The following is a 23,116-nucleotide window of genomic DNA, read 5'->3' on the forward strand; positions in this document are numbered from 1 at the left end:
AGTCCGACTCAGACGCCAGCAAGGTGGAGGTGGAGTACTGGTTTGGGCTGGTATCATCAAAGATGAGCTTGTGGGGCCTTTTCGGGTTGAGGATGGAGTCAAGCTCAACTCCCAGTCCTACTGCCAGTTTCTGGAAGACACCTTCTTCAAGCAGTGGTACAGGAAGAAGTCTGCATCCTTCAAGAAAAACATGATTTTCATGCAGGACAATGCTCCATCACACGCGTCCAAGTACTCCACAGCGTGGCTGGCAAGAAAGGGTATAAAAGAAGAAAATCTAATGACATGGCCTCCTTGTTCAACTGATCTGAACCCCATTGAGAACCTGTGGTCCATCATCAAATGTGAGATTTACAAGGAGGGAAAACAGTACACCTCTCTGAACAGTGTCTGGGAGGCTGTGGTTGCTGCTGCACGCAATGTTGATGGTGAACAGATCAAAACACTGACAGAATCCATGGATGGCAGGCTTTTGAGTGTCCTTGCAAAGAAAGGTGGCTATATTGGTCACTCATTTGTTTTTGTTTTGTTTTTGAATGTCAGAAATGTATATTTGTGAATGTTGAGATGTTATATTGGTTTCACTGGTAAAAATAAATAATTGAAATGGGTATATATTAGTTTTTTGTTAAGTTGCCTAATAATTATGCACAGTAATAGTCACCTGCACACACAGATATCCCCCTAAAATAGCTAAAACTAAAAACAAACTAAAAACTACTTCCAAAAATATTCAGCTTTGATATTAATGAGTTTTTTGGGTTCATTGAGAACATGGTTGTTGTTCAATAATAAAATGATTCCTCAAAAATACAACTTGCCTAATAATTCTGCACTCCCTGTAGTTATGTTGCCCTGCTCAGTTGGTGGAGGCGAGGCCTTCTCCTCTGGGTTAGGAGTGGGCCTAGTCTAGACAGGCTGAGAAAGAGGAAGCTTCAGTATGTGTCTGGGCAGAAGCGAGACCTGCTGTAAGGAATCCTCATCCTCTGAGAGAGAAAGAAGAACAGAATGTACAAATTGTTAAGAACCAATAGAAAGGACCAGTGCAGAGGATAGTCGTGTAGTGCATTTGCTCTTCTATAGCAACAGGACTTACTGCTAGTAGAAAGGGTACACTGCCTCAGGCTCCCACCATGCTTTTACCAGGATTATCTACCCGTTGGAGGATCTACATCCCACTGTGGAAACTGTAGTATGTATTGTGAATGTGCACTCCTTTGGTTGATTTGGAAAGTAGAATGTGTATGCACTATGAATGCTCAGAATCTGAACTGAATGTTACCCATGTCTTTGTTTATGACCTGCCAAAACTACCCCAGTAAAGAACACTGGATTTGTTACCCAAACACTGGCCTGATTATCGCCTTGCACCACCATTACACCGCTGCCATTATCCGGCCCTGCACTTACAGCCATCTACCTATCAAAAGAACCAAATTTCACACCAGGCAGAAGCCCCAATATCACAGTGTGCCCAGAGGGAAGAAAGGGTATCCCCTCCTTTCACTGCAAGTCCCCAGGAAGAGCCAGAATTAGGACAGCTACCGCACACCACTACAAGTCCTACCAAGGCAGTGCCACAACTACCACTTCCATCCTACTCTTCACCTCCTATGTGGGCTCGCTGTAGAACCACTAACCATTTTGTCACTGATGTCATCATGGATGAGGACGAGTGAAAGAGGCCTAAGGCAGAGTTTCAGTACTGTATTTGGAAGAAAGCAGCCTCGTCTTTCTGACCCTGCACTACCCCTTTAACACGACCAGCAGATTAATCAATCTATCGGATTATTTACCATTGAGGTCATTGGACATCATGAGTTTTTCTGTTCATTTTGAATCTGCGAAACCGACAGATCGTCTTATTTCCCCTCATTGGCTTTAATGATAATGAAATACTGTATAATACAAGGGGAGAAGGCATTTTTATGGAAAATACTGTTCTCAGAAATTGGACCGAAAATGATACCGAGGATCCAGTGGTAAGTGTACGAGCTTGTTTTCCATCAGCTCTTCTGAAGCATTTACTCGGTGGCTCCAGCGCACTGATTACCCACATGGCACAAGCACTCTCAGCCATAATTACATTTCCTATTTGTTTATTGCTACACATACAATTTTTCAGTTTGTAATTGCCTAATTAAAGCTGGTGCTGCATGTTCAAGTTGGGTTTGTTACAAGAAGCAATCATTTCATTAGCAATCAATCCTATATAACATCTGCTGCTCGGTGCACATAGAGAAATAATAGGAGTGAAACGGAATGGGTATACAATCCTGCTGGGAGGGGGCAAGGAGGCTCATAGTCAAAAGGAAAAGACAAAAGCTCTACTGGAACGGAGGATTGACTGCTCAGTGGGAACAAGTCATGGAAGAGCCTCGATGACGTATTGAGAGCACAAGTCTGGGGTGAGCTGATTGTCAGTGTTATTGGATTAGGGTATGTTGGGCCAACCAGAAATTATTCTGCATGGTACACTTGAGCACCCACTTTTACTTGCCCCATAAACATTGCTATCAATATTACCCATAAGTAAGGATTGGGTTATTAGTAGAGTTGAGCGAACCCGAACTGTAAAGTTCGGGTTCGTACCGAACTTTAGGTTTTTCGGCATCCGGACCCGAACCCGAACATTTACGTAAAAGTTCGGGTTCGGGTTCGGTGTTCGCCGATTTTTATGGCGCTTTTTGAAAGGCTGCAAAGCAACCAATCAACAAGCATCATACTACTTGCCCCAAAAGGCCATCACAGCCATGCCTACTAGTGGCATGGCTGTGATTGGCCAACTGCAGCGTGTGATTTAAGCTGGAGTCACTTAGCGCCGCCTGTCACTCTGCTTGAATTAGTGTAGGGAGAGGCTGCAGCTGCTGTGAGGGAGAGATCAGGGAGCAATCTTATCAAGAATTGGTTTATGTACTCAGCGATCTACAGAAAAAGTGTTTTGTGGGTGCAGTGCACAGATTTTTAAGCCTGCCCTGAGCCAACTACTGCTGAAAACGAACTTTTTTTTCTTCATTTCATCAATATCAATACCTGATCGGCAGCCATTTTATGCAACAATAGTGCACCAGCATAAGCTATCTGCAAGTCCAGAAATACAGCTTTGGCATACTGGGGTGAAAAAACCCTCAAATATACTGCACATCTGGGATTAGACAAGCACGTGACTGTCACATTTAGGACAGAAATACAGCTTTTTGGTTAGGGTGAAAAAAGCCTCTGATATACTGCACAGCTGTGATTACACGTGCATAAGTCACTGTCACATTTAGGACAGAAATACAGCTTTTTGGTTACATACTGCACATCTGTGATTACACGTGCATAAGTCACTGTCACATTGAGGACAGAAATACAGCTTTTTGGTTACTGGGGTGAAAAAAGCCTCTGATATACTGCACATCTGTGATTACACGTGCATAAGTCACTGTCACATTTAGGACAGAAATACAGCTTTTTGGCTAGGGTGAAAAAAACCTCTGATATACTGCACATCTGTGATTACACATGCATAAGTGATTGTCACATTAAGGCCAGAAATACAGCTTTTTTCTTACTGGGGTGAAAAAACCCTCTGATATACTGCACATCTGTGATTACACGTGCATAAGTCACTGTCACATTTAGGACAGAAATACAGCTTTTTGTTTAGGGTGAAAAAACCCTCTGATATACTGCACATCTGTGATTACACGTGCATAAGTCACTGTCACATTTAGGACAGAAATACAGCTTTTTGGTTACATACTGCACATCTGTGATTACACGTGCATAAGTCACTGTCACATTGAGGACAGAAATACAGCTTTTTGGTTACTGGGGTGAAAAAAGCCTCTGATATACTGCACATCTGTGATTACACGTGCATAAGTCACTGTCACATTTAGGACAGAAATACAGCTTTTTGGCTAGGGTGAAAAAAACCTCTGATATACTGCACATCTGTGATTACACATGCATAAGTGATTGTCACATTAAGGCCAGAAATACAGCTTTTTTCTTACTGGGGTGAAAAAACCCTCTGATATACTGCACATCTGTGATTACACGTGCATAAGTCACTGTCACATTTAGGACAGAAATACAGCTTTTTGTTTAGGGTGAAAAAACCCTCTGATATACTGCACATCTGTGATTACACGTGCATAAGTGATTGTCACATTAAGGCCAGAAATCCTGCTTTGGCATACTGGGGTGAAAAAACCCTCTGATATACTGCACATCTCTGATTACACGTGCATAAGTGATTGTGATATTTAGGCCAGAAATACGCCTTTTTGGTTACTGGGGTGAAAAAAGCCTCTAATATATTGCACATCTGGGATTACACGTGCATAAGTGAGTGTCACATTTAGGCCAGAAATACGCCTTTTTGGTTACTGGGGTGAAAAAAGCCTCTGATATACTGCACATCTGGGATAAGACGTGCATAAGTGAGTGTCACATTTAGGCCACAAATACCGATGTCATATAGAGTTAAAAAAAAAAACTCAGGGTTTTTATTGGCGGTTATTTTTTTTTAACAGACTTAACCACTTTTTACTTTGCTTTGTAAACGCTAACTATGAGGCAAACATCTAATATAGGACGCGGTCATGGTCGTGGTGGTGGTGTTGGTGGAGCTTCTGGTGCAAGGAGAGGACGTGGCCGTTCTGCCACAGCTACACGTCCTACTGAGCCTACTATCTCAGGTCCCAGTAGCCGCCAGAATCTACAGCGATATTTGGTCGGGCCTAATGCCGTTCTAAGGATGGTAAGGCCTGAGCAAGTACAGGCGCTAGTCAATTGGGTGGCCGACAGTTGATCCAGCACGTTCACATTATCTCCCACCCAGTCTTCTGCAGAAAGTGCACAGATGGCGCCTGAAACCCATGCCCATAAGTCTGTCACATCACCCCCGTGCATATCGGGGAACCTGTCTGAGCCTCAAGTCATGCAGCAGTCTCTTATGCTGTTTGAAGACTCTGCTGGCAGGGTTTCCCAAGGGCATCCACCTAGCCCTTCCCCAGGGGTGGAAGACATAGAATGCACTGACGCACAACCACTTATGTTTCCTGATGAGGACATGGGAATACCACCTCAGCACGTCTCTGATGATGACGAAACACAGCTGCCAACTGCTGCGTCTTTCTGCAGTGTGCAGACCGAAAAGGAGGTCAGGGAGGAAGACTGGGTGGATGACGATGCAGGGGACGATGAGGTCCTAGACCCCACATGGAATGAAGGTTGTGCCACTGACTTTCAGAGTTCGGAGGAAGAGGCAGTGGTGAGACCGAGCCAACAGCGGAGCAAAAGCAGGAGCAGGGTGCAAAAGCAGAGCAGCCGTCGCAAAAACTGTTCGCCTGCTACTGGCCACCGTCACCAGGGACCGAGCACACCAAAGGCAGCTTCAAGGAGTTCCCTGGCATGGCACTTCTTCACACAATGAGCCTGAAGCGAGGCATTAACGTTCTGAACCTTAGCACAACCTGCATGACCAGGCATCTACATGCGAGACACGGGCTGCAGTGGAGTAAGCACCTTTAAAACCAAGAAAGGGCTCAGGCACCTGCCGCCCAGCAAACAGAGGATGTGCCACCAACAACACCACCTCCGTCACCAAGCATCTCCACCATGTCACACGGAAGCGTTCAGCTCTCCATCTCACAAATCTTTGAGAGAAAGCGTAAATTCCCACCAGGCCACCCTCGATCCCTGGCCCTGAATGCCAGCATTTCTAAACTGCTGGCATTTGAAATGCTGTCATTCAGGCTGGTGGAGACGGACAGCTTCAAACAGCTCATGTCGCTTGCTGTCCCACAGTATGTCGCCACAACTTCTCCAGGAGAGCCGTGCCCTCCCTGCACAACCAAGTATCGGAAAAAATCAAGTGTGCACTACGCAACGCCATCTGTGGCAAGGTCCACCTAACCACAGATACGTGGACCAGTAAGCACAGCCAGGGACGCTATATCTCCCTAACTGCACACTGGGTAAATGTAGTGGCGGCTGGGCCCCAGGCGGAGAGCTGTTTGCCTCCTGTTGCCTCCTCTTCCTACTCGGCTTCCTCCGCCTCTTCTTACACCTCCTCATCCGTCAGCGACAGACCTTCACCACCAACTTCAGCACAGCCAGGGGTAAACATCAGCAGGCCGTTCTGAAACTGATGTGTTTTGGGGACAGTCCCCACACTGCGCAGGAGTTGTGGCGGGGTATAGAACAACAGACCAACGAGTGGTTGCTGCCAGTGGGCCTCAAACCCGGCCTGGTGGTGTGCGATAATGGGCGAAATCTCGTTGCAGCTCTGGGACTAGCCGGTTTGACACACATCCCTTGCCTGGCGCATGTGCTGAATTTGGTGGTGCAGAAATTCATTCACAACTACCCCAACATGTCTGAGCTGCTGCATAAAGTGCGGGCCTTCTGTGCGCGCTTTCAGAGTTCTCACCCTGCTGCTGCTTGCCTGTCATCGCTGCAGCGTAACTTAGGCCTTCCCGCCCACCGCCTCATATGCGACGTGCCCACCAGGTGGAACTCCACCTTGCACATGCTGGAGAGACTGTGCGAGCAGCAGCAGGCCATAGTGGAGTTTCAGCTGCAGCATGCACGGGTAAGTCGCACTGCGGAACAGCACCACTTCACCACCAATGACTGGGCCTCCATGCGAGACCTGTGTGCCCTGGTGCGCTGTTTCGAGTACTCCACCAACATGGCCAGTGGCGATGACGCCGTTATCAGCGTTACAATACCACTTCTATGTCTCCTTGGGGCGATGATGGAAGAGGATGTGGCCCAGGACGAGGAGGAGGAAGAGGGGTCATCTCTAACACTTTCAGGCCAGTCATTTAGAAGTGGCTCAGAAAGAGGATTTTTGCAACAGCAGAGGCCAGGTACAAATTTGGCCAGCCAGGGCCCACTACTGGAGGACGCGGAGGAGGAGGATGAGGAGGAGGATGGGGATAAAGCATGTTCACAGCGGGGTGGCATCCATGCAGCTTGGGCCCATCACTGTTGCGTGGCTGGGGGGATACGGAGGACGCAGGCGATACGCCTCCCACAGAGGACAGCTTGTCCTTACCTCTGGGCATCCTGGCACACATGAGCGACTACATGCTGCAGTGCCTGCGCAACGATTGCAGAGTTGCCCACATTTTAACGTGTGCTGACTACTGGGTGGCCACCCTGCTGGATCCCCGTTACAAAGACAATGTGCCGTCCTTAATTCCCTTACTGGAGCGTGAGCGGAAGATGCGCGACTACAGGCGCACGCTGGTAGACGCGCTCCTGAGAGCATTCCCGACTGACGCCGGGGGACAAGTAGAAGCACAAGGCGAAGGCAGGGGAGGAGGAAGAGGTCGCCAATGCAGCTGTGTCAGCTCCAGCTCCTCAGAAGGCAGGGGGGTTAGCATTGCCGACATGTGGAAAACCTTTGTCACCTCGCTGCAACAACCGGCCCCAACTGCTGATATGGAGCGTGTTAGCAGGAGGCAGCATTTGAACAACATGGTGGAACAATACCTGTGGACATGACTACACGTACTGACTGATGGTTCTGCCCCATTCAACTTCTGGGTCTCCAAATTGTCCACATGGCCAGAGCTTGCCCTGTATGCCTTGGAGGTGCTGGCCTGCCCTGCAGCCAGTGTACTCTCTGAACGTGTATTTAGGAGGCATCATTACAGACAGATGCAGCCGCCTGTCCACAGCCAACGTGGACAAGCACACGTTCATTAAAATGAACCAGGCTTGGATCCCACAAGACTTGTCTGAACCTTGTGCAGAATAGACATTTATACCACCATCAAACATACATTCTTGTACTCAAGTCAAGTGCAATGATTCTTTTTTCTTTTTGTTTTATTTGTCCCAGTATTTTGGGGGCTACCTACCCCAATAAAAAAAAATAAAAAAACATTGTTGGCTACCTCCTCCTCCTCCATTGCTGCCTCCACCTACAACACCACATTCACCACCTCCTCAACCTCCGACTCCATATCCACCTCCTTCTCTGAGTTGCAGGTTAATAATTTGTAATTTTTAGTTATTTTATTTCATTTTAAGTTATTTCCCTATCTACATTTGTTTGCAGAGCAGTTGCCATGCTCTTAAGCACATTTTACTGCCTTTTACATCCCTCTAGCCTTTTCAAGGACTATTTTAGAGCCATTTTAATAAAATAAAAGAAGCCAATTTTAGTGCCCTAAATTGAAAAATTCTTATTTTCAATTGTCGGGTGACATTTTACCATTTTTGGCGTATACAAACCCCTGCTGTGCCTGGGTGACAGGGGCCTAAATCTCTCAAAATCCTCTGTTCTATTGCTGGGTGACATGTACCCCCTTTTGCCGTGAATGAACCCCTGCTCTGCATTGCTGACAGGGGCCTAAATCTCTCAAAATCCTCTGTTCTATTGCTGGGTAACATGTACCCCCTTTTGCCGTGAATGAACCCCTGCTCTGCATTGCTGACAGGGGCCTAAATCTCTCAAAATCCTCTGTTGTATTGCTGGGTGACATGAACCCCCTTTTGCCATGAATGAACCCCTGCTGTGCCTGGGTGACATGGGCCTAAATCACTCAAAATCCTCTGTTCTATTGCTGGGTGACATGAACCCCCTTTTGCCGTGAATGAACCCCTGCTCTGCATTGCTGACAGGGAACTAAATTTAGTGAAAACAACTGATCGGAAGATGCGTGACTACAAGCGCACGCTGCTGATGGCATTCCCACCTGACAGCGGGGGCACAGTGGAAGCACAAGACGAAGGCAGACTAGGAGGAAGAGGTCACCAACGCAACTGGGGCACCACCAGCACCTGAGAAGGCAGGGTTAGCATGGCCCAAATGTGGAAAAGCTTTGTCAGCCTTGGAGGTGCTGACCTGCCCTGCAGCCAGTGTATAGTGTGAATGTGTGTTTAGTACGGCAGAGAGCATTATCACAGGCCACAGCCAATGTGGACAAGCTTACGTTTATTAAAATGAACCAGGCATGGATCCCACAGGACTTGTCCGTACCTTGTGCAGAATAGACATTTATACCAGCCTCAACCATCCATTCTTGTACTCAAGTGCAATTATTCTTAGTTTTATTTTGTTATATGTCCCAATATTTTGGGGGATACCCCAATTTAAAAATAAAAAAATAACACAAATCAGTGTTGGCTACCTATTCCTCCTTCACCATCGCTTTCACCTACACCGCCACGTCAACCTACACCGCCACATCCACCCATCCACCGCCTCCTCAACCTCCTACTCCTAGATCCAGATTGTTATTTAAAAATTTTCAGTATTGTATGTTATTTTAAGTCATTTCCCTATCCACATTTGTTTGCAGAACAGTTGCCATGCTCTTAAGCACATTTTGATGCCTTTTGCAGCCCTCTAGCCCTTTCCAGGACTATTTTAGAGCCATTTTAGTGCCCAAAAGTTCGGGTCTCCATTGACTTCAATGGGGTTCGGGTTCGGGGTCAAGTTCGGGTCCCGAACCCCAACTTTTTTTTCAAGTTTGGCCGAACCTGCCGAACCCGAACATCCAGGTGTCCTCTCAACTCTAGTTATTAGTGATTAAACCCAAGAAAATTCAATTCCAGTAGCAAATGATTGACTCCAAAGTCAAATCAAAATAGGTTTGTCTTCTGCTGGACCTTTGGGGTCATTTTTGTGTCAGAACCTAGACAACCAAATTATAGTCTGGTATTGTGATGGTTGAATCCGATCCTCGTTGTTGTACTTGTAGTTCAGCTTCTCCCATCCCCTGGTTGAACTTCATGGACATACAGTATGTCTTTTTTTTCTACTGTGCTATGTAAACCTCTTGGCCAAACATTAATCCACCTGGAGGATACATCTGCAACATGAATTCTTTCGATGAAATGTCAGCAGTCACCAAGAAGTTTGATGTTAGGATGCTGACAAATGTTCTGATTTTTTTTTCATGCCGTTTTTGAAGCTAAATCCAGGAGTGGATGAAAAATTGTGGAGAAGCTGTATCTGCTCTTAAAGGGAAACTGAGGGCATCATAAATTAGTGACAGAACTGCTGATTTCAGCGGTGTCACTCATGAGCTAAAAGTAAGTGGTTGCCAAGAACCAGCATCATAATCATTGCAGCCCAGGCCTTGACAATTTTTTTTATCTACTTGAGAAGAGTCCTGGTTATTCATAACCTCCTGCTCTCCCCGTCCATCTGCTGATGATTGGCAGTTCTCTCCTAGGGAGATAGGGAGAAAACTAGGTAGAAGACTCAGTCATCAGCAGGTGGGCAGGGAGAGCAGGAATTCATGAATAACCAGGACTCTTCTCAGGTGGCCGGGACTCTTTTCCAGGCCCAGTCTGCAATGATTGTGATGTTGGTTCTCAGCAACCACTTAGGGTACTTTCACACTAGTGTTTTTCTTTTCCGGTGTTGAGTTCTGTCACAGGAGCTCAATATCGGAAAAAAACTGTTATTATCCTAATGCATTCTGAATGGAGAGCAATCCGTTCATTATGCATCAGGCTGCATCAGTTCAGTCCCTCACCTCCAAAAGGGATATAAAACTGCCAGCAAAACGCTTTTTTGATCTCCCTGAGCGCTCTGTTTGCAGTGAGCTTGAAGTCAAGGGGGCAGCGGACTCCTTGCTTCAAGTCAAGCAATGCCCGCCTCTTACCCCTCCCCTCCTGACTATGATTTACATATTTACCATTCCTTGGGATCGTTCCAGTCTGGCGCCTGCGCGGTGCGCCGCTTGTGACTGCACGATCCTGTCTCGGGCTCCCGCAGTCAGCCGGGCAGATTTTGTAACTGTGCATGCGCCGGCTGGCTCGATTCGGCGAACGCACACGCCAAATCGAGCCGGCCGGCGCATGCGCAGTTACAAAATTATGCCCGGCTGACTTCGGGAGCCCGAGACGGGATCGTGCAGTCTCAAGCGGGGCACCGCGCAGGCGCCAGACTGGCACGATCCCAAGGAGTGGTAAATATGTAAATCATAGTCAGGAGGGGACGGGTAAGAGGCGGGCATTGCTTGACTTGAACCAAGGAGTCCGCTGCCCCCTTGACTTCAAGCTCACTGCAAACAGAGCGCTCAGGGAGATTAAAAAAGCGTTTTTCTCAAGTATGGATTACCAAATTTCGGGCTCACACATTATCAATTACAGACTGGGGGTTGCTATAAGGTAATGCTGGCAGTTTTATATCACTTTTGGAGGTGACTGGTTCCCTTTAAACACTTAACCAGTTTATTCATCTCAGCCTTAAACTGTAATTTACCAAACAAGCATGTGTGCACACCACGCAGAGCTTCCCAAGAAACCCGTTAACTACTGTACTGTTATATTTTTGTAACGTGGGTGTGAATAAAGGTGCAAGCACTATAATGGCAGCCTCAGCTATGAGACCTAGTGATAGGAACCTGCACAGCGCGCTCTTCCTCTGCTCAGTAACTGCAACCATAAAACATTGGTACGGATTAAAGATGATGCTATTCTCATCATCATGGTGGATGAACTCAAAACTCGAAAATCCAGCCAGAAAAAAGCTACAAATCAGGTTGATTTACAGCCAGTTTTTGGGGGTGATTCATTTTTCATGAATTATCAATCAATATTTTGAAAGCTTGTTTTTAAATGTTATGTCTATGCTTACATTTTTCTTCGGTGTCGTCCACCTTCAGGAGCCTTATGGCAAGAACCCCCCACATTACCAGACTTATTGAGTGCAGCATACTATACTTAAGGCACTTTCACACTTGCGTTGTTGGATTCCGGCAGGAAGTCCGTCGCCGGAACTGCCTGCCGGATCCAGCAATCTGTATGCAAACGGATACCATTTGTAGACCGATCTGGATGCGGATTCGTCTCACAAATGCATTGCAATACCGGATCCGTCTCTCCGGTTGTCATCCGTGAAAACGGATCTGGTATTTATCTTTTTCACATGTTTAAAGGTCTGGTCATGCGCAGACTGCAAAACTGGATCCTTTTATTCCGGAACACTTGGGGCCGGCATTAATGCATTTCAATGGAAAATAATGCCAGATGCGACATTCCGGCAAGTGTTCCAGAATTTTAGACGGAGATAATACCGCAGCATGCTGCGGTATTTTCTCTGTCCAAAGACCGTACAGTGACTGAACTGAAGACATCCTGATGCATATTGAACGGATTGCTCTCCATTCAGAATGCATTGGGATACCGGAAAAGTTTAACGCAAGTGTGAAAGTAGCCTTACCTGCTCCCTGCCACTCATTTCTGGCTCCTTCCACCTGCTGCTGGCGCACCCTAGTCCCCCTCATCAACATCAGGGTTGCCAAGGACTTGCCGCAGCAGTGATTTGTCCCCATGAGTCATATGACCCATTGACATAATGCATGGGGCACATGTGATCCTTGTTAACGAACAGAACAGAGTACATGAGTGGGGGTGACCGAAGGTGGTTGGGAGCAGGTAAGTATGCTTCTCTCCACAGGTCCAGTGATGTGGAGGGGTTCTTGCTGAAAGTGGACATCTTTAGAGGGCCACTGTGAAGTCATCATTTTATTTAGTGTGTAGGGGAAGTGCGTAATCTTAAGCCGCCTTCATCGTGTAGCATAGGCTGAAGAAGGATTTTCCTTAGAAATTCTCATTTAGAGCATTGACAAGTGACAGTTTTTTTTAAAAAAGTGAACAAAATCAGATAAAGTATATTACAAAAGTACCTCTAATCATTTCCCCCACATATAAGAAAAATTTAAGGGACTGTTACACTTTAATTAATCTGACAGTATATTAAGAGATATGCGGTGCTAATGAGCTCTCTGTTCATGACTGCATCTCTATGCAGAATGTACCCTTACCCTGGATGACTTCCTCCATTACAAGCATCTGGTGAACCGGAGAACGCAGGAGAAGCAGTTGAGTGATGAACTTGAGGAACAAGCCAGTCTACAGTTCTCCTCCATGGATCCTGAGAAGAAAGGGCAGATAGACTGGGCTGATTTCCTTTCCCATGAGTCCATCTGTCTACTGCAAAAGCTGCGCTCACAGGTCAGTTGTGTCCATACTGCAGCATAAAAATGATGAAACTGCTATTTGATTCTTAAGTCTGTGCCCATAGGAGTTGCCTTAAACACCTGGCGGATGAGATACCCACCTGATGGGTGATGGGACTTGTTATGGTAAAATCATTGTCCGCTTTTAGCTGATGTGGTTCCCTTTTTCCTACAGCAGGGATCAGCAACCTCCGGCACTGTTCTGAAACTACAACTCCCAGGATCCTCCTTTTACTTCTATGGGAGTTAAAAGAACAGGCGAGTAAGTATCCATGCTGGGAGTTGTAGTTTCACAGCAGCTGGAGGGCCGAAGATTGCGGAATCCTGTTCTACAGGTTATCTGTTCTGCTAGAAACCTCTTCAGTCACTAAGAGTTTGTCTTTAGTAACAGAGTCATTAAAGATTTGGGCAAGGGAGTCAAAGCTCACAATACAGGTCCTCCATCACAGGTGGGAGAACCCACTCCCACTCAGCAGATATGGAGAGTGAAAATGAGTATTTAAAGAATGTAGAGTTAAGGAAAGACTCCTAATCTGCAGGTTACATACAAAGTCTATCTGGTTACACTACATCTACAGAACATCTAAAACGGCATAAAAAAAGTAGGATTTTGCAATAGGTTGTTATCTCTTCATTGGTCCTTCCAGTATCTATATTTACATTATTCACTGTTCGCAGTTTGGAACTGCTAAAACAAGATACAAAATATATAATTAAAATCAAATCCAAAAAAATGAACTTCACAGATGTTACAGCAGTTGTCTTATGGAGACAATCCCTGAAAACATTGGTCAGAAAGCATTCTTATGCATTTATAATGCTGGTGCACTTTGCCTGGTGAGCTTGGTCTGTCTCACTCCTTGTCAGGACCTGTGGATGTGGATCTACTGTGCCAACCAGCCTGGAGTTGTAGGCTTACTGGAGTACCAGAGGGATCAGACTAACTTTGAATCTGGAACAGGCTGAGGTCAAACCCCAGGACGTCAACTGTCAGTATGGCCTCATGCACACGACCGTTGTTGTGTTCCGTTCCGCAAAATGGGGTTCCATTGTTCCGTGATCCGTTTCCGTTTTTGTTTCCGCGGACGCGGATGACAGTCTTGTGTGCCTCCGCGTTTTTTCACGGTCCCATTGACTTGAATGGGTCCGCAAACCGTTTTCCGTGGAAAAAATAGGACAGGTTATATTTTTTGGACGGACTGGAACCACGGATCACGGATGACAAACGGTGCATTAGCCGAGTTTTCAACTGACCCATTGAAAGTCAACAGGTCCGCAGAAAATCATGAAAAACGGAACAACGGACACGGTATAAAACAATGGTTGTGTGCATGAGGCCTATATCGACAGGTACAAAAATTATACAGATCAGATAGCAAGGTAAAGCAGACTAGAAGAACTTAGCTGGACCTGTGTTGATCAGGCACAGTGAGAGAGACAAGCAGGTATTTATAGGGGAGCTGTTGAGCTAGTCAGTCAGCAGCTGGACAGCAGCACACAAAGCAAGGAGAGACGGGGCGTAACAGTGCTGAACCTGAGGTGAGATACACTGAACTAAGCTCCTGTTCGCACATTCACACCGGACAGACAGACACATAGAGAATGGAGCAGCGGACACAGCCCACTAGCGTATCACTCCAGCACAAGTATACGAAGCAGGAGAGGTCAGAGATAGCACACCTCAATCAGTTGTAATTTAGGAATTGGAGTATCGAAAAGAAACCCAAGCAAACCCAGTGAAAACATATATATTTTCTGTAGATGGTGCCTGGGCCTCCGTGATCCAGTGCCACTATGTTTACCCCCTGGCCACCATACAACAATATGTCTGTCACTTTTAATTGCATTCTTTCGGTGATGCCTGTCATGACTCTTTGTAATGTGTCATTTTTCTTGGACAGAATTCGCTGTTGAGGCTTTTATCAGTAAAGGAGCGAGAGCGAGCTCGTGTCACGTTTCTGACTCTGGACCAGGATAATGATGGCTTGATTACAGGCAGTGAATGCAGAAGGGCTCAGCATGGTTGGTTCCGCAAACAATCTAAAGAGGCCGCGTCGTGTAATGTCAGGTGAGACCGAGCCTCTGGGTGAAGCGTGTTCTTTGACAAAATGAAATGAAAACTTGTGGTTGATGTGAGCGTGGTTCTACAGAGGAAGGAGATCATGAGGGTCTTTCATGTAAGAGGTATATTAGCTTTAAAGGGGTTTACTGTAGATGTTGATGATGTCCCTTCCTAAGGATAGTTCTTCAAAATCACATTGGTAGAGGTCCAATTCCCGGCACAACAACCAATTAGTTGTTTCGAGCAGCCAAAACTATAGAGTGAATGGAGCTGGAGTACTGCAGTACCCTGGCAAGGTTGAACCTTGTGCTTTTGGCTCCATCCACTGTATAGTTTCTGGTGCTGATGGCTGCCGTAAACAGCTGATTCATGAGGTGTTGGACCACCACTGATCTGATGAGGATAGGTCATCAATATCTACAGTAAGTCCAAGAAAACCATGGCAAAGTTATGTGCAAGGCTGCTGTAGGGACCCAAAGGTACATCCAAAAATTCTTAGGCCAGTGGTCCCCAACTCACACTCATGACCCCCTGCTGCATGGCTCGTCATGGCAGTCCTGCGTTATGACCATATGTACTGGCTATTGACATTGTTGCAGACCTAAGCTAGATTTACCACCAAACAGTGCAAATTCGGATGTTTACTGTTCAAAATTTATCTCTTCTATTTTGAAATGGCTGTTGCTCCGGACCAACATTGAAAGTTGAATGTGGCTCACAACATACAAAAGGTTGGGAACCTCCGTTCTAGACACTAATTTAAAGGTTCTGTCCAGGATTAGAAAAACTTGGCTGCTTTCTTCCTAAAAAAGCACAGCCCCGGTGCACAGGTTGCGTGCGGTATGGCAGCTATGCCCCATTGACTCCAATAGAGTCAAGCTGCAATACCATACACAACCCACGGACAAGGGTGGTGCTGTTTTTGGAAAAAAGCAGCCATGTTTTTCTTATTGTGGACAACCCTTTCAAACCCTATAACAGGGCCCCCACCTAGACTCTGCCGTTTATACAGTAATTCTAATGTTTTCTTAGGTGACATTGAGGCCTTCTCAAATACTACCTCTGCAACCCCCTACAGCGGGGTTCAGGAAAACTTTGGCACTCCAACTGCTGTGAAACTGCAACTCCAAGCATGCAGTTTTGCTCAGCTGTTTTTGTATTTCCTATAGAAGTGAATGGAGCATTCTGGAAATAGTAGTATCAGTACAGCTGGAGAGTGCCGAATGTTGCAGAACCCCGTCCTATAGCTACACCCCTGTGGATTCCCAATAGACTCTATGGCTTAATAATGGAATCCACAGGGGTGTCACTATAGGGCATGGTTATGCAACCTCCGGTGCTCCAGCTTTTCTGAAACTCCATTTACTTCTATAGGAGTTACAAGAGGAGTTGAGCAAGTGTCCATGCTGGGAGTAGTCGTTTCACAGCAGCTGGAATGCCGAAGGTTGCTAACCCCTGCTGAAGACCCTCCTTGTGCCCTTAAAATATGGAATGCATGTATACAAGCCCACCAGAATTAAAGCAGCTCTGGCTTATAGAGGGGCGATTCCGTAGCATAGGAGCCAGTAAAGAATATAGTACAACCCGTGTAGCTGAAAATAGACGATAGATTTTATTTATTAGAAATTTTTGCTTTTTTTTTTTACGATCATCTTTCAGGAAGATAAACTGCTTAATGCACTAAGATGAAACCTCCTATATTTCGGGATATTAGGTTTTAATTCAGCTAATAAATAAGTAGAACAGAACATCCCTAATGGTCTTGTTAATAAAAGATAATTACCCTCTCATGTCTTTTATTTCATACATCAATAAAATATGTAATTTTCTCAAGCAATAGGCTGATAATCGGATTAAGAAGATGTGTAGATTCCATTACTGGCCTCATAATATTCACAGCGCTCTTCATTTGATTATCCTGCTCTCACCCATTTGTATGAAAATTAAAAGACAGGAAGGGAGGCTGAATAAAAATACGGATGCAGAATGCTTAGGAATATGCTCAGGGGTGAAGTATTGCTGACTGGTCTCTTCCATTATTATCTGACAGCTGCCCGAGGGTGTGGGGCTTAATCAAAAGGAGTTGGTAGTTCTGGTTATCAGCCGGTGACAGAGCCGTGGTGGGGAGGGCCTCTTCTGCAGCCAGTTACCTTACAGCCAGAGACAGAACTGATCAGACAGAGCCTTATATTTTTCAATACTTATTGAAGTCACGCCTTACATGGAGTTAAAAGTTCTCCTAACATTGAATGCATCAACTCCACCATCAATGCAATGTTGAGGAGCCCTGGAGAGGAAGTTGCTCCTTGGCTGGAAAGGATATCCCAGTGGCTGGAACTGTATGGGGACACTCTACCTGACAGTGGGATTATTTGTGGGTCTTGAGTCCGGCCTTGTTGTTTAGGCATTATAGGTAGCATTAAAGGACATCTGTCAGCAGATTTGTACCTATGAAGGTGGCTGACCTGTTGCATGTGCACTTGGCAGCTGAAGACATCTGTGTTGGCCCCATGTTCATATGTGTCCACATTACTGAAAATAATGATGTTTTAATTTATGTAAATGAGCCTCTAGGAGCAACGGGGGAGTTGCCATTACACCTGTAGACTCTGCTCTCTCTGCAACTGCCGCAACCCTCTGTAATTTCATTATCAATCAATGTGCAGAGGGTGCAGCTGAGATAGTCTCTAGGTGTAATAAAAAGAAAAAAATTATTTTATCCAAAGTTTTAATTTTCTTCTCATTATTAAAACACAAGAAAAAAAGATGGTATCCCAATAACCACACTGACCTGGAAAATGAAGAGCACAAGACAGTTCAGTACAGCATAGTGAACACCGTAAAAACAAAACTAAAAAACTGTGACGGAATTGCATTTTTTTCCCAATTCCACCACATTTTGGATTTTTTTTTTCCAGCTTCCCACTACATCCTATGCAATGTTAATTGATGCCATTAGAAAGTACAACTTGTCCCGCAAAAATCTCCTCATACGGCTATGTGAATGGAAAAATAAAAAAGCTATGGCTCCAAGAAGTCAAGGAGTAAAAACAAAAATGCAAAAATGGAAAATTGCTCAATAAGGAAGGGGTTAAATGGGGCTTCTGTTGTTGGTCATGTTGTTAGTTATGGGGGCTCTGAATATGTACGGCAAAGTAATGGGGCATCAAATGTGATAGGTTTCAATATGTTTGTGAGCACAGCGACTGTATGTCAACAAAACCCTCATTGGTAAAACTATTCACAAATTACGTGGTATCTGTAGTGGTGAAAGGTTGGTTCTCCACGTCAGGGTTGGCTCCAGGTTCATGTGGGCCCTTGGGCGATAAATCTCAGTAGGCCCCTTTATGGCATTTTTACATTTACATGTCCCCCTGTGGCTCCCACACCGTATAATGATCCCCAGCGCCCCCCGGAAAGTATGGTAACCCCCACAGTGACCCCATACAGTATAATGACCCGCTGTGCCCCCATACAATATAATAACCTCCCAGTGCCGCACCTAAGGGGTTAATTGCCTCAGTTTGGCGGATTGCCGTGCCCTGTCATTGAGGCTGGGTGGCGGGTATTTGCCACGACCGCACCCGCTGCATACATTTGTATTTAGGGATAAATTATATTCATTGATGGCGCAGTGTCCCCCCTCCTCAGTACTATCTCCTCATTGGTGGCCAGGGGCACCCGCGACACAGTGGGGATGGAGGTAGGGACTCCCTCCTTCCCCACTGTGTCGGCTCAGGAGAACATGGTGCACACTGAGGGCAGCACGTGCCATGTTCTCCGCACAGTGGGCAACCCCCAGGAGCCCGGCACTTGCCCGGGTATGCCGGGTGCTGACGCCGGCACTGCTCCACATTATAGTATTGGTGGTATATACTGTATTACATATACAGTAAAAGGTCATCATCAAATCAGATTGCTTGATGAAGTCTGAAATCAGCCATCTAACGTACAGTCTGCTTTGTTCTTACCCATTATTACAGTATAAGCCATGTTGGGCCCATGTCTGAGAGCAGCCCGGCCAGCAGCACAAGTGGCAAGAGCCAAGAAAAGGTGCCACTGACCACAGACCCAGATGAGAACAGGTAAGTGTCTCCTCCTAAACGTTGGAAGCTACGTGCAGATGGAGCAGTTTTTATTACGGTATAAACACATCTGAGTTGCTCCACCTTGAAAGCTGTGCAACAATTACAGAAAGGTTTTGAATGGACCTTCGGGGTACTTCCGCACAACAGTGGACCCAAGGCGGATTCTAACCAGATTGTGGCGAAATCCACAGCAAATCCACATAAAAACTTTTATGAATTACAGATTTTCCATGTCTACATTCCTCAGGCCTTCTACATGCAGAATATGCTCTGTTCAACTCCATTTCCTTTCAACGGGAAATATGTATTTATGGTGTGGATTATATGTGCAAATTCCCAGTGAAATCAATGGAAAAGCCAAATAAAAAATGTGAATTTTGCGCCAAAATTTTTAGAGTGCTACAGCGATGTGAGCATACTATAAAAATATGGCCATGCAGTTTTTGTAGAAAAAACTTCAGCTGAAATCTGTAGCATCTGCAACATAACATGACAAGCTACATATTTTTTCCAGTCAGAGCTGCAATATCAAACACAGCCACCAGACTAGAGTGGCGCTGTTTCTGAAGAAAAAATAAACACGCGCTTTGGGCAACCCCTTTAAAGGGGTTAGCACATTTCACACTTTGGTGGCATATCGCTAGGATATGCCACCAATGTCAGAGAGGTGCGGGTCACACCTGTGGGACCTGCACCTGTCTCTAAAATGGGACCCCCAAAGTGAAGGACAGCACACTGTGCATGCACAGCTTGCTCACCATTGACTTCTGTGGGAGTTCAGAAAAGAGCTGAGCGAGCATGCTCAGCTGTTACCGGAACTCCCAAAAAAGTGCGCAGTACGCAAATATGGCCGCCTCTCCATTCACCTCTTTCTGGAAATAGCCAAGTCGGCTATTTTCGGCACTCCTGTAGAATGAAGGGTGGTCATGCTTGAGCGGTGCACTCTCATTCATTTTGGGGAGTCCCATTCTAGATATAGGTGCAGGTCCCAGACATGGGAAGCAGTATTTTCTGATGTCTGTGGTTGACATATTAGGTAACAAAATTATTTTTTACTTATGCCTATTACTTAAAGTGGGTTGTCTCACTTCAGCAAATGGCATTTATCCTGTAGAGAAAGTTACTACCAGACACTTACTAATGTATTGTGATTGTCCATATTGCCTCCTTTGCTGGCTGGATCAATCTTTCCATCACATTATACACTGCTTGTTTTCTTGGTTATGACCACCCTTCAATTCAGCATCGGTGGCCGTGCTTGCACACTATAGGAAAAAGCACAGGCCTATGTGCGCTCCCATGATCCTGGTCACCAGAGAGGCCAGAGCTTTTTTTGTGTAGTGTGCAAGCACGGCCACTAATGCTGGATTGCAGGGTGGTCGTAACCATGGAAATGAGTAGCGTAAAATGTGATGGAAAAATGAATCCAGCCAGCAAAGGAAGCAATATGGACAATCACAATACATTAGTAATCGCCTTGTATTAACTTTCTCTACATGATAAAGGCCATTTGCTGAAGTGAGACAACCCCTTTAAATATTACTGTTACTATGTTTTTCTTTAAATCACATTAAAGCAGAATAGTCAGCTGTGACGAACAATTCTGTGTCCACAACCTAACTGAAGCAGTTCTATCTCTCCCTATCTCAGCTGGAAGTCCCAGCACAGTCACCCTACCAATACATCTAATCACTGGTATTTAACCTGTAGATGGAGGGGAATTAGAGGCTCTGAATGATAGAGGATGGGATATCTCATCACAAAACGTTCCCATTCTGGTGGACGGAGATTGGCCCTATTATATCCTAATACCGATTTCTGTGCCTTTATTATTTACTTTCATAATTGTACCACAATGGGCACTAATGAATGAGAGAATTGTAGTCATTTATATAGCAGGATCGTACCGAGCCCTTTCCTTAGAGCCCATAGATCATAGAACAAATTCCCGCTGCATTCCCATTCATTATTTCAGAAGATCCGGCATCATTAACATCTAATTTTCACCAGTTTTGTTAGTTTAGACTGTAATTACTATGTCGGGTTGAGGTGCACGGCTCAGCCTTAATTTATTACCGTGTGTTAAAATGTTTAAAGACCTTACTACACCTAAATTATACATCTAATAAAAATCCGCCTGATGGAAATTACAGCTTGAACTGAGAACATTGCCACATTTGGCAGCCGGGATGAAACCATAAAATAAGATGATAATTGTCAGCAAGAGAGAGAAAAATGTCTTTATCAAAAACTTTTTGAAAGAGGAGGAAATATGGCTCTGTTCTCACTTTGGGAGATGTTCCTAGGGATTATGGCAAATGCGTTTTGTGATCTTTTGACAGGTGCATACATTTTTTTCCTATATATACTGCCTTTTGCGCTAATTATTTTCATCATATATTTTAATCAGACCAGTTCTGCTTGGACTTGATAAATTATATAATTCTAGCCTCCTGCAGCCACCACTAGGTAAAGCTCCCTGCGTATGGATTTACCCAGCGGCAGTGTGCTCCCTCTAGTGGTGGCAGATGGTAAACTCTATAGCAATATCATATCAAGCATTTCAGTATTAGGTCCCATCCCTTCTGGAAATTCTGAAAATGTTAATAAAAATGGCGGACTATTGGCCATGGCATAAAATAGTTTAATTTAGACCTATCACCTCTCCTGACATGTCTGCTTTTGTAGCTACTTGCATTTCCCATGTAATAGCAATTCTGGAGCATTTTATTCTTATGACTCTATGTTGGGTCATTCCTTTATAATTCTTACTAGAAGTTTTACGGATAAATTGTCAATTATTATTCCTACTAAAAGAAATGTAGTATTCCTACTAATTTAGTATTCCTAATAAAAGCTAACTGAGAAATTTCCAACTGGGGGGGTGTCCCTGCACACTCTGCCACTGGCAGCACTGTATAGATAGTGTCACACTGTGCAGGGGGACGTCATCAACTGGAAACACCCTGTTAGAAATTTCTTCAGCTTTTATTAGGAATATTAGAGTACAACATAGTCATAAAAATAGATGCTCCAGGTGCCTTAATGTGGATCACAATTACTTACTAATGTCAGGAGAGGTGACAGGTCCTCTTTAAAGCCGGGGGTGCTTGTGCAGGTTCTTGTGATTGCGGATATCATAAGCGCACAGTAAATAGTACTAATACTTTCCTATAAGATTTCGGAGCTATAGACATACGAAGCTTACAATTATTATGATATAATATTTGTTATTTTTGTTTTTCATGATTTTGACCTAAACTGTAGGAAAAAAAAGACAAACAAGTTTGGCAATCTCGCTCCTTGATCCAAAGATGCCCCAGCTGTTGCACACCATGGCTCTGATGGGACTCTTAGGCCCCTTTCACACGGGCAAGTTTTCCGCGCGGGTGCAATGCGTGAGGTGAACGCATTGCACCCGCACTGAATCCGGACACATTCACTTCAATGGGGCTGTTCAGATGAGCGGTGATTTTCACGCATCACTTGTGCGTTGCGTGAAAATCACACCATGTTCTTTATTCAGCGTTTTTCACGCAACCCAGGCCTCATAGAAATTAATGGGGATGCGTGAAAATCTCAAGCATCCGCAAGCAAGTGCGGATGCAATGCGATTTTCACGCATGGTTGCTAAGGAGACGAGGGATGAGTTACCCGGGACCCCATTTACTTTATTATTTTCCATTATAACATGGTTATAATGGAAAATAATAGCATTCTTTAATTCAGAATGCATAGTAAAAGGTCCATTGTGGGGTTAAAAAAAAAAAAATCAAAAATGTAACTCACCTCATCCACCTCATCCACTTGATCGCGCAGCCGGGCTCATCTTCTTTCTTCTTCTTCTTGCAGGACCTGGCTGGAAAAGGATCTTCGGTGACGTCATCGCGCTCACCAGGTGGTGAGCGTGGTGACATCAGCTCAGGTCCTGCTGAATGAAGATAGAAGAATCTTCTATCTTCATTCAACAGGACCTG

At 45.1% G+C, this 23,116-nt stretch overlaps 1 protein-coding gene across 1 annotated transcript in view; it reads left to right on the forward strand.

Annotated features, from left to right (window-relative positions):
- PHF24 (PHD finger protein 24) overlaps nt 1–23,116 on the forward strand; it is a 66,106-nt gene that overhangs the window by 42,005 nt on the left and 985 nt on the right. The window contains exons 4-6 of the mRNA XM_040420166.1: nt 12,782–12,984; nt 14,891–15,057; nt 19,035–19,136. Of these exons, the coding sequence (XP_040276100.1) occupies nt 12,782–12,984; nt 14,891–15,057; nt 19,035–19,136 (472 nt within the window). The remainder of the gene's footprint in view (nt 1–12,781; nt 12,985–14,890; nt 15,058–19,034; nt 19,137–23,116) is intronic.

This window comes from Bufo bufo, chromosome 2 (assembly GCF_905171765.1).
Source record: "Bufo bufo chromosome 2, aBufBuf1.1, whole genome shotgun sequence".
In the NCBI taxonomy this organism is placed as follows: Eukaryota; Metazoa; Chordata; class Amphibia; order Anura; family Bufonidae; genus Bufo; species Bufo bufo.